The sequence below is a fragment of the Balaenoptera musculus genome, chromosome 12, assembly GCF_009873245.2.
Source record: "Balaenoptera musculus isolate JJ_BM4_2016_0621 chromosome 12, mBalMus1.pri.v3, whole genome shotgun sequence".
Taxonomy (NCBI): Eukaryota; Metazoa; Chordata; class Mammalia; order Artiodactyla; family Balaenopteridae; genus Balaenoptera; species Balaenoptera musculus.
In genome coordinates this window covers 25,753,877-25,770,193 of record NC_045796.1, presented here as the reverse complement: position 1 = coordinate 25,770,193, position 16,317 = coordinate 25,753,877, and the positions used below count along the sequence as shown (strand labels likewise).

At 46.3% G+C, this 16,317-nt stretch overlaps 2 protein-coding genes across 4 annotated transcripts in view; one reads left to right on the top strand and one right to left on the bottom strand.

Moving 5' to 3' along the window:
- Positions 1 to 8,311, bottom strand: part of NHSL1 (NHS like 1) — a 239,398-nt gene extending 231,087 nt beyond the window's left edge. For both annotated transcript variants that reach the window (XM_036871759.1, XM_036871761.1), the window contains exon 1: positions 8,196 to 8,311. The gene's annotated coding sequence lies outside the window, so the exon portion shown is untranslated. The remainder of the gene's footprint in view (positions 1 to 8,195) is intronic.
- On the top strand, positions 7,334 to 9,650 carry LOC118905218 (collagen alpha-1(I) chain-like). Of its 2 annotated transcripts, none has more exons than XM_036871766.1 (2): positions 7,334 to 7,557; positions 7,653 to 9,650. In XM_036871766.1, exon 2 carries the CDS (start codon positions 7,678 to 7,680, stop codon positions 9,547 to 9,549), a length of 1,872 nt encoding a protein of 623 aa, XP_036727661.1. In that variant the 5' UTR covers positions 7,334 to 7,557; positions 7,653 to 7,677; the 3' UTR covers positions 9,550 to 9,650. The 2 variants fall into 2 exon arrangements, with proteins under 2 accessions (XP_036727661.1, XP_036727660.1); XM_036871765.1 differs by having other exon boundaries at positions 7,334 to 7,561.
- Positions 9,651 to 16,317: the final 6,667 nt, after the last annotated feature.

The window sequence follows — 16,317 nt, the reverse complement described above, 5'->3', positions numbered from 1 at the left end:
AAAAGTAGAGGAAAGAACAAGAGAGGATTTCCCTGCAGAATAACCAGAAACAGTTGTTTGTTCTCCCCAAGCAAGACACTGCTTTCCTCTGGGGGTGGGGGTGGGTAATTTCTTGTGAAACAAACCAGAAGAATAAGTGAAAATAAAAGAATACTAATGGGAGAAAATTCCCACCATCCCACAGGGGGAAAAAAAATCTTATTCCAGAAGGGAGGAAATGATGTTGTCAATAATGGTTAATTCCTTAATATTTACTTACATATTGAATCATTGACACCATACGGTAAAGTACCTGAAGAAGGACCCTGTTCCTCTTGTACCCCTCACAACTCACCACTAGCAGAATAACCCCAAATACACTTCATGAACGCAGGACTAGCCCGCCATCTTCAATGGACCAGATTCCTAACACGTAGCACAGACTGGTGTTTCCAAAACTTGGCTAATCAGAATCACCTGGGGGTACTTGTCAGCCAGGCGTGTTCCTGGCCTCACCCCAGACTTGCTGACTCAGAGTCTCCAGAATCTCTGGGAATCTGTTTTTAAACAGGGTCCAGGTGCATCTGATAACTCAGAAAGTGTGGGAAACACGAGGTGAATGAAATAGTGCTAACAACTGCTCTGTGTCCCAAGATGCCCAGGGAAAGCTGAGGTCTGAGCAGCTCCCCTCAAGTTCTGAATGGGGATGTGAAATCAGGTGGGAGCAGCGTTTAGGTGCTGACAGCTCCCTGGGCATCTGGGGTAAAGGGGACGCTCTTAGAGCTAAGAACCCAGTGGGAGCTGAGCTGGGTCTGCAGTTGCTACAAGGAGAAAGGAGGAAATGGAGGTGAAGAGGGCTCTCAGACATCCTCAGAAAGGCCCCGGGAGAAAGGCTCGCTCCTCCAACCCCAGCTCCACAGGCCAGACCCCTGGGAGGCAGAAAGAAACCACCACCCTTCCCACCTTCCTGTCAGGAACCACATGTACTTTAAGATCCTGGGCAGAACTCTCTGGTTTTCAAATGAGAAGTATCTATACGTTTATCTCCGACCAAAGCTTCATCTTCTAGGCTTCAGTGAGCGGCCTCAGACGGACTGGGCCCCCTGCAGTAGTACATGAACATCCATGGACCCTCAGATGCTAACTCAGCCTTCACTGTCATCAAAACAACAGCAAAGGCTAAATACACATTAGCTGTGTGCCAAGCACTGTGCTAAGTACTTCAGAGGCATGTCTCAAATTTCTTGGCTATATGCTAATAGTTTGAGAGGTTTCAAAACCAAAAAAGAAGGAAAAGGGAGAAGATCAAAAGACTTAAGAGTTTCCCCCGGTCCGCCCCCACCAGACATTTGCCAGGTTTCTGCCATATCCTCTTAGCCTCACTTTCCTCATCTGAGTAGCAAAATAATCATGACTTGAGGAGAGATAGTACCGCAGAATGGTTAGGACAGGCTCTGGACACAGGTCTGCCTGGGTTCAAGTCCCAGCTCTGTTGCTTACTAGCTGTGAATGCAGACAAACAAATTATTTGTGGCTTAGCTGCATCATCTGTCGAACAGAAATAATAATGGTATCCATTTCCTGGAGCTGTTGTACCTAGTAAAGTGTCTGGCCTATAGCAAGTGCTCTGACATTAGCTGTCCTCACTATCAGACAATACAAAGTTGCCGAAAAGACAGCCCAATACCAGAAACTGGAATTGTGCTGCTGCCTAGATATTGATACCACTGATGTCATTTTTTTTGTTGGAGTGATGCTAAATGCTCTCACAGACATGTCATTTAATTCACAAGGAAAGGGACTGAGGCTGGGACCTCCAGGGCCTTTTCTCAGAAGAATCCTCATTCAAAAACAGATGCTCCGGACTTCCCTGGTGGCGCAGTGGTTAAGAATCCGCCTGCCAATGCAGGAGACACGGGTTCGAGCCCTGGTCGGGGAAGATCCCACATGCCATGGGGCAACTAGGCCCGTGTGCCACAACTACTGAGCCTGCACACCACAACTACTGAAGCCCATGCACCTAGAGCCCGTGCTCCACAACAGGAGAAGCCACCACGATGAGAAGCCCACGCACTGCAACAAAGAGTAGCCCCTGCTCACTACAACTAGAGAAAGCCCGCACGCAGCAACGAAGACCCAACGCAGCCAAAAATAAATAAATAAATTAATTAATTAATTTTTTAAAAAAAGAGAGAGACATGTACCACAATGTTCACTGCAGCACTATTTAAAAAAATAAAAAACAACAAAAAAACAGATGCTCCATCTCTTTTGCTACATTTGTCTAAAGCGCTGCTAAGGCGCGCAGCACAAATGTAACATCCGCTACCACAACTGTAACATCATCCAGCACCATCCTGCTGATTTTGAACTTCAAATCTTGCAAAATTAATTCACTCCAGGATATAAGCCAATTTGAGAAGAAACAGAGGTAAATAAATAAGTTACTAGGTGCTTAGTTAGGTGCAAACCATTTTATTTTATACTTAAAATGTGATTTTTAAAACATATTAAAATGATAGCCAGAGGCAAACACTGTGTTATTCTTCTCTGTTTCTAAATTTTCTTCCAAAATATTAAGACTCTCAAAGATTTCTCTCCTATTATGTAAGCTTTTTCATTTGCTAGTCCCAATCCTAACACAATACGTACAGATGAAATTTTAATACTGGCTCTTCCTCTCATATAGCGGAAAACCAGATAGTTGCTTAATAAATCATTTCAACCTAAATGTAGGTAGCTTTTTAAACCAAGTAATTATAGTTTCAGTACCCAGGAGTCGAAGAGTAGATTGATGTTTCGGCTTAAACAATATATGCTCATAATTTTTTTCAAAAATAACTCTCTTTTTAAGAAATCTAACATATGGCAAATGCATTTAAACAGTTCTCTTTCCAAAATGATGTTATCACTTTTCAAAGATGAAGAGGAAGCTATGAATGGACTGTGGGCAGGATATACGCAAATTCGAAACAAGTACCTACCGGATCTGTTTGGAAAATGACTAACCCCTCAAGATGTGAAGCTCCATGCACTCCATGTGGGTAAAATATGAGTTAAAAGAGTCCGTACGGTCATAAAGAATTGATTTTAGACACACTTTTTTAGATGCCTAACGATAAGAATCAGAGAGAGATTATTGATCAAAGTTGTACTTACAAGGTCATCTGAGACACTACTATTATCAGATAGTAACCCCTCATTAGCATCTCAAAATGCCAAAATTGGAAAGGCCCATAGAGGTTATTTTAGACAAAGTCTCTATTTTACACATAAGGAAAGGAGGTTTTGAATACATTGCTCCAAATCTGCTTAGAAAATGGCAGAGGTGAAGCCAGACTCAAGTCCCCCAATTCTCAACCCAGTGAGCTTTCCTGTCTATTTCAGCACTCTTCCCGGTCCTCTAAGAACACAAGGGCACTTGTTAAGTATACTGGAGACTCCGGCTCAACAAGCTTTGGAAGGGTCTGGGAATCCGTAACTTAAACGAGAGTTCCAGGCAGTTCTTAAGGCCAGGCAAGTATGGGAAACACTGCTTCATCTCCTGCGGCCGCCTAAACCTGAGGTGCAATCTGGCCGCTCAGCTGTCAGTTTCTATTAGTACATTTAGGGACCATCCAGGGATTAGAGGTGGGTGGAGACCTCATTTCCACACCAACATCCTCCCCAGCATGTGGTATGTTTCAATGAAAGCAAGTCTTATGCCAGTGTCACCAGAAATAACAAACATTTATCAGCAGGCAGGCAGGCAGGCACAAAAACAATCACACAACCTGTTCTTAAGAGTGCAGTGAAGTCTGTACTGTCTTCCCAACTCTGACAAGCACCTTGCATGAAAGACTACTCACTCTGAGAAAAAAGCAAAGATACTCTGACATCAGGACCAGCCAACCCTCTGGTTGGGTCAGGAGAACAGTCATTGTGAGGTAGGACAATGCAGCTTGACACTTAAAGCACCACCCAGAAAGTATTAGGCTGTAGTGTCTGCCTAATAGAGACAATACAAACGCATACCTTGTTTATGCAAAAATAGTGCCCGTACGATCTTTCTGCCAGCAAGCTACCCTGAATGCCATTTATCTCACCTATGAAGACTGTATACATTCTACCAAGGCCATCACGTACGGGTGCCCATGCTGAGTACCGCACCAACCCCACGGAAGCGCAGTTAACATACACTAAGGTGTGAACGGTGCCCCTACAGTCGTGCAACACAACAAACCTCCCTGAACTTAGAACACTTCTAGAATCTAAGGAGGAGAAAAATCTGCTTTTCTGGAACTATAAGGGAAAAAAGCCAGCAAATCATCTTTTTTCCGATTCTGTTTCGACAATCACATTTCGTATTCACCCAGGAAGCACTGTTAAGGTGAAGTTTGGGACTAGAAATCCGAAGACTCTATGTCTGTATATGTATACCTCTTACTAATTCCAGAACTTCCATTTCTTTGTCCATAAAACGGATATACTACAACCTGGCCTTCCTACCTGGCAAGAATTAAAAAACATTCTTTCAGTTATAAAAGTGCTACATAGTATAATGTTATTATTAATTATAAAAAGAAACAAATCACTCAGGGTTTAAAAATAATACAGGGCTGTTAGATTGAGTGTCTACTGATTTCTGTATAGAAAAGTCTGTTTCGATTACTTACAGAGCCAAGATGTAACTACCCAAATTTCTGGCCACTGTCACTATTCTCAATGGGAACTTATTTTGTCAGCAGAATTAACGACATTTGACTTTTATGGAAGTAAACTCATAACCTTAAAGAGGCAGAAAGTTTACTCTTTCATTTGTTTTTAAAGTAATTGTCGGGACTTCCCTGGTAGCACAGTGGTTAAGAATCTGCCTGCCAATGCAGGGGACATGGGTTCTATCCCTGGTCTGGGAAGACCCCACATTCCACGGAGCAACTAAGCCTGTGTGCCACAACTACTGAGCCCGCATGCCACAACTACTGAAGCCTGCACACCTAGAGAAGCCACTGCAATGAGAAGCCCGCACACTGCAACGAAGAGTAGCCCACGCTCGCCGCAACTAGAGAAAGCCCATGCACAGTAACAAAGACCCAACGCAGCCAAAAATAAGTAAACAAAATGTTCCTTTTAAAAAAATAAATAAATAAAATAAAATAAAGCAATTGTCTTGTTCGTGCAGACTTGCAGCAGTCAGTGTAACAGTCCCTCCCAAAGGTTTTTGTAGTTATTCTTCCTGACACTGAGCACTAGGAAACTAAATATTAGTTCAGTTCAAATATCGATTGAGCTGTCGCATTCCAGGCACTGTTTTAAACTTTGGAAAAACAAAGATGCAGCCATCCTTGACCTCAGGAGCTTGCTATCTAGCAGAGGGGAGCAGAAATGAATAGAGGATTTCAGCCCACACTGGTAAATGTGGGGATGGAGGGACCGAACAGATGCCTATACTGGATGCCATGGGAACCCTCCCTCCAACCTGGTGGTGTTGGGGGAAGCATTAGGGGAGTCTTTAAGGATAAGCAGGAGGGAAAAAATGATGTATGTTATCCCCAATTATAACAAAAAAATTATTTTGGATGACTACCTATGAGATTTTGAGGAATGGCAAACTTGACTAAATACTTCTCAGAATTATTGAGGCAAGGCTCGCCCACAGGACTAAAATGCTGTTTCTGTATTGGAAAGGTAAAAGTGTATACGTTTTTTAAACAGCTCCACTCACACCCTTGATTATAGTAGAGACCCATCACTGCTGCTGCACTCTGGCTTCTGATAAACTATTCAGCTCTGTTACTTGCTCCTTGGGAGACTCATTACAAGGTTTATCTGACAAGAAGGATGAAATTAAACGGTCATTGTCATCCTTGGGACTGTTTATGGAATGCATCTAAATTGTTCCCCATTCCCACGTGACCCTAAAAGGGGCAGGATATATGCAGTGGGACAGGAGGCGAGTCAATCAGGTCTGGGCTCCAGGCCCAGCTGTGCCATTAGCCCACCACCTAACCTGGGGCGAATCACTTCAACTCTCTTGGACTCGACTTCCTCCCCTGTTAAGAGTTAATGAAAGAGATGTCCTTTACAGTCAGTTTCAAGTCTAAAAGTCTATGCGTCCATTCTAATGTAGCATGTTATTCTCTAGGCCTGCCTGAAAGGGGACCAAAATGACTTCAAAATGTAGCTTTTACACAGGAACAAGACATTAAAAAAAAAAAAGAATCCTAACAGAGTCTAAATAAGATGAATGCATAGTGTTGCAATGCATCTTAGCATATTAAAAAGTTAAGTGTGTGAAGGTGAAAAACCACAAAAACACCATGTCTTTATAGTTCAGCTTTCTTCTCTATATGTGTACTTCCACTCTCAGACATAATTATATTTAATAAAAGCCTTCCTTCTCCATCATTAAAAAGAAGGATGAGCCAGGTTTTCCAGTATGAAATCAAAGCCAAAGATTCAAAGAAACTTGTGAAAAGTTTTGAAGAGAGTTACTTCAGTCACTAATTAGGACAACCTTAGTTAATTCAGGGAACTTGGGGGATTTTGACTATGAACCTTAGCTATTGGTGCATATGTATGAAAAGCAAGAAAAGTGATATGTTCAAATGTAAAACAAAACTGGCAAAAGAAGTTCTTGACCTCCAGGGAGTTTTCTCTTGTCTTTCAGTTCCCACAATAGATCAGTTCACCTAGCAGTCAGATCTGCCTCATCACAGCATTCCTCAAGGGTGAAATTCTCCTTCACCTACACACAGACACTCTACACGGGAAAGTCATAGAAGCATCTAGTGATTACTGAGATGACAATGACATTCCACTAAGACAGTATATCCTGATGCATGAGGTCAGTATTCACATTAAGTAGATATATTCTTGTTATGTCCAACAACTTTATGAGACCATTTTGACTTTTTTTCCCCCTTTCTAACTTTTTTTTGGTGGGGGAGGAATGGGGGGAACTCTCCCTGGTTGAGAACAGCCCACAACTTATAAGGATGTGTTGACAGCAATATCAGAGAGATGAACTCTAAAATGTAAAACCATCACATAACTTCACAACTTGGAGAAAGATGTATTACAGCAAACAATCTCACCAGTATTAAAGTACTAAAAACTTGAACTGTTCCAGTTGTAAAGTGGTAAAATATAGCTAAGCTTTTCTAGCAAGGATGAAAAAAAAAAAAAGTAAACCAGCTATTCAAGATTGCATATGAAGTGATTCTAAGAGAGACAGTATTTCATCCACAGCTGCTGAAATCTAGGCGTGTTTTACACCAACACCTCCCCTCCCACCCTGCAATGCATCAACCATCTCCACTTTACTCTTTACACTGAGGAATATGACCAAGTCCATGTACCAAAAGGGGAGAAACCACATAAACATCACACTGAAAGCTTCTCTACTTTGGGCCAACAGGAAATTCCAGTTACTTCATTCACTGGAGCTGGTTAAGCTGCTGAAATGAAATAGATGCTCGGAGAGATCACTACCTCAGGACAGAGACTTGATTTTCAGAGTTGGGGGAGGTTAGACAAAGACGAATGGGATGCCGAGTCTCACTACGAGGTCAAGGCTCCCAGAATTAAAAAGAGCTGGTGGGTCAGTGAAGGGGCCGGGGGTCGGGAAGAGGCAAAAATTGGCACCAAAAAAGAAAACGCTGAACTAAAAGCGAACTTTTGTTTGTACTTAGGTAAGAGCACCGGTCAGAGAGGTGAATGCAGCCCCAACGCTCGCTGAGATCCTCAGAGATTTTCACAAACGGATCCTCCTTAAGTCTCAAGGACTGGAATCACCGTAAGTCCATACCTATGTGGTACCCTGCTTCTCCAACAGACTACCTTTCCCTGACCCTTCTCCCACGACCTCGGCTCCTCCTCTGCCTACAGCGCCCCCGGGGCTCCTCTCAGCCTCCCACACAGACAAACAAGAGGGAAGGAGCGGACAGTGGGACGGGGCCAGCCCAATTCTCACACTCCATCAGGGCGCCCACTCCTTCGAGGCGGCCAGGAACCTTCGGAACCCGAGAGCGCCACACGCGCCCGCCACCTGCACGGCCGCCGGGTCTCGGGTCCCGCCGTCCCCACTCGAGAGCCCGACCCTCGCGCTGGGCCGGGGCTCCGGGGTTCCGCGCGGATGCCCGAGAGCCGGCTCGGGGCCGCCAGGGGGCGGGAGGGAGCAGCAGGCTGGGCGCCTCCCCGCCTCGTTCCCCTCCCCCGAGCCGCTTGCCACTCACGGATTTTCACTCGGCGGTGGTCGAGGCGCGCGGTGGCGGCGTGCAGGGCGTCGAGGCGGCGGTGCAGCGCTGCGGTGCGGCGGCCCAGGGCGGCCGCCTGTCCCTCGAGCTCGCCGAAGATGTCCCCGGCGCAGCGCGACAGGTCGGCGAGCTGCTCCAGCAGGCAGACCAGGGCGTGCGAGCTGACCTGCTCCAGCGAGCGGAAGAGCGGCGCGCCCGCCGCCCCGGCCGCCTCCGGCTGGCGCAGCCGCGCGGGCTCCACGGTCCTCTGGTGGAAGGGCATGGCCGGGCCGGGCGGCGCGGGCGAGCGCGGCACTCAGTCCGGCCCCCGTCGGCGCGGGGCGCCAGTCCGCATCCAACACAAAGAAAAGTCCGGGCGGCGGCGGGGCGCCGAGAGGGCAGCCGAGAGGCTCCTACCCACCGGGGAGCGGCGAGGCGGGCGGGCGGGACGGACCGACGGGCGGGCGGGCGGCGAGGAGGAGGAGCGGCGGCCGCCCGGGGAGCCGCGGGGAAGGGCTCCGGAGGGTCCGAGCGGCGGCCGCCTGGCGCCCGGCGGCGCCCTTCCAGCCGCCAGGGTTCCCGGGCCGCGCGGCCAAAGGAAGTTCGAGGAGCAGCTCCCGGGCTGGGGGCGCGGCGGGCGAGGCAGCGAGTGGAGACGCGAGTCCCGCTGAAGTTTGCAGGGAGGCAGGAAAGAGCCGGCGGCTCCTTCCCTCCCTCCCGATTGGAGAGGGAGGAGGAAGCGGGGGAAGTGCCGCCGACACCGGGCGAGAGGGAGGGGAGGCGAAAGAAAGGAAAGGGGGAGGAGAAAAGGGCCGGCCCGGGGAACCACCTGCGGCTCCCGCGGCCGGCGCGCCCAGCGCTCGCGGGGAGGTGGTGGCCCCGCGCCTGGACGCACCCTGGCGGGCCGGGCACGGCCGCCCGGTCCGGGGGTTCCCACGTCGCCGCCCCACTTCCCGTCAAAGCCCCCCCGGCGGTTGGGCAGAGCCCTCGCCCGACCCCCGGCCCCCGTGCGGGGAGGGTTGGGGCGCCGCGGGGCGGAGGCACGGGGGCGGCGGCGGCGGCGAGCCCAGCTCCGGCTGCTCACCTGCGCTTCTGCCTGCGGGGCCCGGGTCAGCGCGCCCCGCTCGCCGGCGACCCCCCGGGGCCTCTGTGGGTCCCCCTAGGCTCTCCCAGTCCCCCTCTGGAAGGCGGCCACGGCTTCCGGGCCGCTTCGGTGGATCTAAAAGAGGACCTCGTTAAATCGCCTAGTGGCCAGGGGTTCTGTAGCCGACTAGGAGTGCGCGCGTCCCAACTGGGGGGCGGGGAGGACTCTAAGGACTTCTTTTTGGAGATGCTTCAAGTGAGTTTTTCTTAGCAAAATGGCTCCTCCTGTGGCTCTCTCCCCTCCATCTGGAAGGGTCCTGGAGAAATGTGCTGAATCTGGGTTTCTTGCCCCAAGCATGTGAGAGAGAAAGAGAGAGAGTGAGTGTGTGTGTGTTGGGAAAGTGGGGAGCGAGGGGCGGGGGGACGGGGGAGAGGGCGGCCCAGAACCTAGAACCCTGAATTCGGTGCCTGGAAGACGTTTAAGCTAAATGCTACTGAGATCATGGTCATGGGACACCCCACTAACTCAAACCTTCTGGTTAGAAGTATTTGAGGAGACTGAGTCCAATACCCTGAAGCTAAAATCTCACTGGCCTCCTCGCTATGTTTGCTCAGCAAAGGAATCTCGGTTCTTCGGTTTCTGCCCCCCAAGTGACCCGAATTGCTGTGCTGTTGGGTTGCAGTTTGGGAATCAGTCTCCCAGAGCTGTGCTGATTGTACTACAGAGTGGATTCCCTTTCTCTGGGAGACAGGAGAAATGCAAGATAAACAGGCCTAAGGGAGCACCTTCAGATGAAAGTTAATAGATAGAAATGGGTTTTGGTCTTTCCCTTGTACAGCTGATCATTTTTCACAATATGGGCAAATAACAGTCTCATAGATCACCCACTCTGACAACCTTCGGGTTATTATGAGGCACAAAGGAACTGCTGCTGTCCCTGAAAAAAATGCTTTGAAATTTATGAAGCACCGTATAAACATCAGGTACAGTATAAAAGTGTGTGATTCCCTCAAGAAGCATTTGTTGAGCGCCTGTGTGTGAAGCACTGGCTAGAAATAAGATACAGTCAGCAAAGCTGGCTCCATCCCAGCCATCAGGGGGCTCCCGGTGCAGGGAACCAGAAATAACATTTTGAATTCACAAATAATTCACCTATTTAAAGTATACAATTCAGTGGATTTTAGTATATTCAGTGTTACGCAAACATCACAATTTTAGAACATTTTAATCACCTCCTCCTCTATCCACCCCCTCCACCAAAAAAACAGTTCTCTTCAATACTCACTCATCTTTTTGTTTCTATGTATCTGCCTCTTCTGGACATTTCATATAAAGGAAATTACACAATATGTGCCCCTTTGTGTCTATCTTCTTTTGCTTAGCATCCTGTTCTCCAGGTTCATCCATGTTACACCCTATATAAGTGCTTCAGTTCCTTTTATGGCTGAATAATATTACATTGCATGGATATACCACATTCGTTTATCCATTCATCCGTTGATGGACAGCTGAGTTTCCACTTTGGGGCTATTATAAGTACTGCTGCTATGTACATTCATGTACAAGTTTTTGTGTGGATATAGGTTTTCATTTCTGTTGAGTATACACCCAGGAGTAGAACTGATGTGTCACATGGTAATTGTGTTTAACTTTTTGAGGAACTGCCAGACCATTTTCCAAAGTAGCTGCACCATTTAACATTCCCACCAGCAATGTATAAGGGTTCCAATTTCTCCACATCCTCACCAATACTTGATATTATCTTTTTAATTCTAGCCATCCTAATGGTTGTGAAGTGGTATCTCATTGTGGGTTTGATTTACATTTCCCTGAAAGCTAATGATTTGGAGCATCTTTTCATGTTCTTATTAGCCATTTGTTTCTCTTCTTTGTAATAAGATAGCATACATTTGTGGAGAAATGTCTGTTCAGAAATTTTGTCCATTTTTGAAAGACTGGATTATTGTCTTTTTGTTATTAAGAAGGAATTGGTCTTTACATAGTCTAGATACATGTCCTTTATCATGAATAACACTAACTGCTTCAGCAGACTGTTGTGGTTCAGCATTGTTCATTAACTGTTCATTAATTTATGCAATCATTTTTTAATAAAATGATTTCAGTACTCCAGACGCTGACTTTAAGCTCTCCACATAACCAGAACATTGAATAAACAGGATTCATGGAGTGTACCCATAAAAGCAACTCAATTTTTGTTGCCTGCTGCCCCGTTAAAAATCAGTTCAATAAGGATAGTTCTTCCCCTTCCACTTAATGACAACTCAAGCAGTCCCATAACTATTTTGTTCTCTCTCAGGCAACTGAAAATCCTGCTATTACTTAGAGATAAGACATGCTCTTATTTCAGTAATTAAAATCTTGCCCCTTCCCCAGCAGGGCTTTCTGTGGGCAGAAGTCAGGCAAAGGGCTTTGTCCTCCATCTCATCCTCCCCGGCCAGCTTGCTAACGATCATAAGGGGAGGGAGGAGTGGGGCAGCAGGAAAGTTTATAAGGTACTGGTACTCTGACAAAAAGGGCATCACACCCTCTGGGCCTGATGGACGTGTGAAGCCAAATCTTTCATGAACACTTCTGTGGCCCCTACAGGGAATGTTTGAACATACTTCCTGAGACGCTGGCAAGGAAGTCTCTCAGTCTTGGTTTTCCTTGAGTCCACTCCGCACAGACTCTCGCTGTTGGGTCCTCTCAACTCTCCAGCAAGACCTTTTAGGCAGAATCCCTTTCAAAATGACCCCAAGCTGACCTTCCTACTGTGGACTCCCATATGGTCTCTGAGATTCACACATTTCTAGAAAGCTTATGGTTGAAAGGTAGAACAACTTCCTCCCAGACATGGCCCTCTACTCTGCCCCATAGGATGCAGTCCCTTCCTCAGGTGGGAATCTGGCACCATCCACTGTCAGCTTGGAGCCTACAGCACGCGCTCAGGGGTTCTGAGAAAGTCCTCACCTGGCTTGGTGGTAGATGCCAGCGCCCCTACCCTTGCGGAGTGAGGCCAGAACTCCCCGGGCAGCTCCATCCAAACAAATCCTCCTCCCAAAGCCCTCCCCACAGTAACCTCTTTTGTAGCCTCTGTCTGAATAGGTATCTCATCAGTCCTCAACCACTTAGTACTTTGAGATTTCCACCTTGTAGTCTCCATCCTAACTCATTTTGGTATCTGATAGCTGTCATTTCCTGGTGCATCAGTCACAACTTCCCAATTAACATCCTGTAAAATAATATATATAACAGAAAACACTATGCTAATTTATTCCAAGAAGAATTTAATGCCACCTACTAAGTTAAGGAAAGTAGGAAAAGAATCTCATTTGGGAGAGAAGTGGTTTGGTGTGACATGCAGTTAGAAGGATCTGATGGGTAGGTAAAGATCTGAGGGTGGAATTCAGATAAGGTTTGGGAGCCGTAGAGGTAATACTTAAAGGTAATACTTGAATACATGAGAACAGATGTCCTAAGAGCTAATAGATGACTAAGTGTAAGGATGGATGAGCAGAGAGCTAAGGTCCAAGTCAGGGAAAGGCCCCAGCCAGGGGGCAAGAGGAGAAGAAAGGAGATTGAAAGAAAACAGAGGAGGAAATCTGAGTGGTGGCTTTCACCAATCCCTAGGGTAACGGGGCTTCAGACTGAAAAAGTGGCCAAAACGAGGCAGGTAGAGGTAAGTGGGGAAGGGGTTATTGGCAACCTTCAAAAGAACAATTCCATTATGACAGTGGGGGCAGAAGCCAGATATCAGTGATATGAATAGAGAGGATATATATAGAGAGAGGATATCTGTGTGTGTGTGTGTGTGTGTGTGTGTATGTGTGTGTGTGTATGGAACATTCATAGAGAAAACTGCCATGAAAAGAAGCTCAAAAACGGATTCGATAAGGCATTATTATCAAAACATTTTTCCCCTCAAAGTAGTGCTTGAAAACCACTGGCTCAAGATGGCGCTAGGAAAACCAGGACACTGCCCACCCTAGTGGGCCATCCTCCCCCTTTCTGCTGACAGAACTCACCTTGTGTACCAGTATGTCCAGCCTCTTGAGATGTCATAATCCTTCTGTCCCATCCTGGTTTGACAGTGAGTGGTCAGGTGTGAACCAAATCTAAGCCAATAAATTTTAAGGGGAAGTGGGAGCCTTCGAGAAATATTCACCTCCTTGATGAGAGGGGAGAGAACAGAGAAGGCTCTCTCATTGTCATCTCTCTGGTCAGACCCCTGCCTCCTGCCTTTGGATGCACTCCGATCGTGATGGGATATCTGGAACTGCGGCAGGATCTTGAGACCATGAGAGGCAACCCAGAAGAATGAAAGCCATCATGCAAAAACTGCACTTGCCCCATCAGGATGACCCCATATGCACTTAAGGGGTAAATCCTCGTGGTCTGGGGCCCAGGAACGTTAGCATCACCTGGGATCTCATTAGAACTATAGAATCGCAGGCCCCAGATTGACTGAGAATCTGTTTCAACAAGCTCCCCAGGTGAATCAGATGTATTGTAATATTTTAGTTTGAGAAGCACTAAACTGTTGGTTGGATTTTTCTGTTACTTCAGTTGAATACAGGAATTTATGAGGGGAAGAAGTAGTGGGTGATCAAGGGATTGAAGATTCTGGAGACAATTAAGTGAATATGGAAGGAAGAGACCAAGAATACAAATGAAGTTGCCAGATGGCCTAGATCTCAGTAAGACGGGAGCAGAAACCATCCATTTGGAGGGGATATAAGAAAGGAAATGTGGGGAGTTTCTTAGCAACTCAACAAGTGGAGAATACAAGAATTACTGAATGACAGCTCAGGTGAGTTGGATGGCTTGAGTAAGAGGTACATGGATCTAACTTTTCTGCACTCTAGAAGCCCCAGAACAGAGAGAGCAGACGGTTGCAAATTAACACAGTGGGAACTTCAGGGGGATCAAGGTCACGATGAAGGTCATCATTAAAAGGCTGTCTGTGGAGTATGAGGTGGATTGGAGAATGTGGTGGACAAACATAAGTAAACGGCCTGAGTTCGAGGGGAGAGTTTCCAGCATGCAGTCCTGGGAAGGCCCAGAACTTCACGGAATGGGCCTGAAGTGGCTGCAGGAGAATATCAGAAAAAATAGGCACGAACGTGGTGATTAGAGAAGGGGGCACCAGATATGAAATCTCAGAGATAGAACAATGACTTATGGTTATGTGAATGGAAAAAAGAAATGTTCTTAATGACAAAGGAAAGCAAACTGCATCAACCAACTAGGGGATGTACAGTTGATGTCTACTTCTTGATAATTATCCAAAAGGTAAAAATTAAAATCTGCCTTTAATGGAAATAAAATATTTGCCCCATTTGAAACAAAATATTTTCTACAGTGCTCAATAAATCTTTTTTGTCCCTATAGGAGTCAGTAAATCTTATCAAAAAGGACTCAAACTTTACATGATAATAGATATGGGTTTCACCTCAGGGTTTATGATAAAAATTGACACCAACTGTGTTCGTTTCCTCAGGCTGCCATAACAAATTACAAACTGGATGGCTTAAAACATCAGAAATGTATTGTCTCACTATTCTGGAAGCTAGAAATATGAAATCAAGGTGTCAGCAGGGCCCTGCTCCCTCTGAAACCTGTCGAGGAGAATCCTTTCTTGTTTCTGGTATTTGCCAACAATCTTTGGTGTTTCTTGGCTTAGAGGTGGATGCATCAGTCCAATCCCTGCCTCCATTGTCACATGGCCACGTTCTCCCCACATGTCTCTGTCTCTGTGTCTCTACCCTTCTTATAAGGACACCAGTCACACTGGATTAAGGGCCCACCCTACTCCAGTAAGACTTCATCTTAACTTATTACATCTGCCAAGATCCTACTGCCAAGGAAGGTCACAGTGTGAGGTACTGGGGGCTAGAACTTCAACATACCTTTTTAAGGGACACAATTAAACCAGTAACACTAACCCAATGAGATGGCAGAATCAACTGTTTTTAGGTTAATTATTTAGATCAAGAGAATCTTCATGCCTAAATTACTAGAGGCAGAAAGCAATGGCATATTAAACTCCCAGGTCCCAGCTTGGGACCTTTCTGGGTGAGGCAGGGGGTGCTGGGAAGGGTGACAGGATAGAAACACTGGGGGAGGCTGGTGTTCTGGGCTCTGGTCACAGCCCTCCTGTCAGTTGTTCTGTGCAGCTGTCACCCCTCTTCCTCCATTCATAAATTCTGCAAGGGATCAGGCTCTGCCCTTGACTCTGTTGATCTCTGCTCAACAGTCAACAAGAACTGAGAAAGCAGAAAGGAGCCCTGAGGTCCAAGACTACATCTGTACATGAAACCATGACTAGCGCTCTGTATTCACACTTTTCCATTAACATATTTGAAGAGAGAATAAAGAGAAATCCTATGAAATCAACTCCAGAACCAAAGTGGTAGAAGTTTATATACTTTGTAAAGACTCCAAAAACTAGTGGAAAGCAAAATCAGAAGTCCTGATAGAGTATACAGTATTTTCCAACTTTTTGATACATAGTACAAATTGTTATTGTATGAAAAGTCTCATGGTTGATACACTATTAGTATCACTTACCCAGTAGGAAAAAATGCAACAAATTATCATAATGTGAAAAAGACACAATAGGCACAGTGGGGTGTAACATGTAACATTCAGTCCAGGAAATATACTGTAGTTTATATGTGGGATTTGCCAAGTGATAGAAATTTCTGTCCAGTCAGTCTGGAGACTTCTGTAAACCAAAGAGTCTTCTGCTTTTAACAGACACTGGAAGGCAAGTGGTAATTTTCCCCAAATTAAAAATGACACTGGTCTTTGATTAGCCAGAGAGATCTTCCTCAAATGCAAATCTGATTATGGCCCTCAGCTAGAGAACCTTCAAAGCATTTCCAATACCTTTAGGATTATCCTTAATGGGGGGCTTAAAGCCTGAAGGTGTGGTCCTGCCTTTCTCTCCAGCCTCTACTCTCGCCCTCACCTGAGAGTGGGGCGGGCCGTACAGACTCAACATTTTCTTCAGTTAAGAGTCTCTCCCGGGACTTC

Bases quoted from the DNA above. Each gene is read 5' to 3' on its own strand.
- LOC118905218 (XM_036871766.1), top strand. From the start codon at position 7,678: ATGCAGCCCCAACGCTCGCTGAGATCCTCAGAGATTTTCACAAACGGA.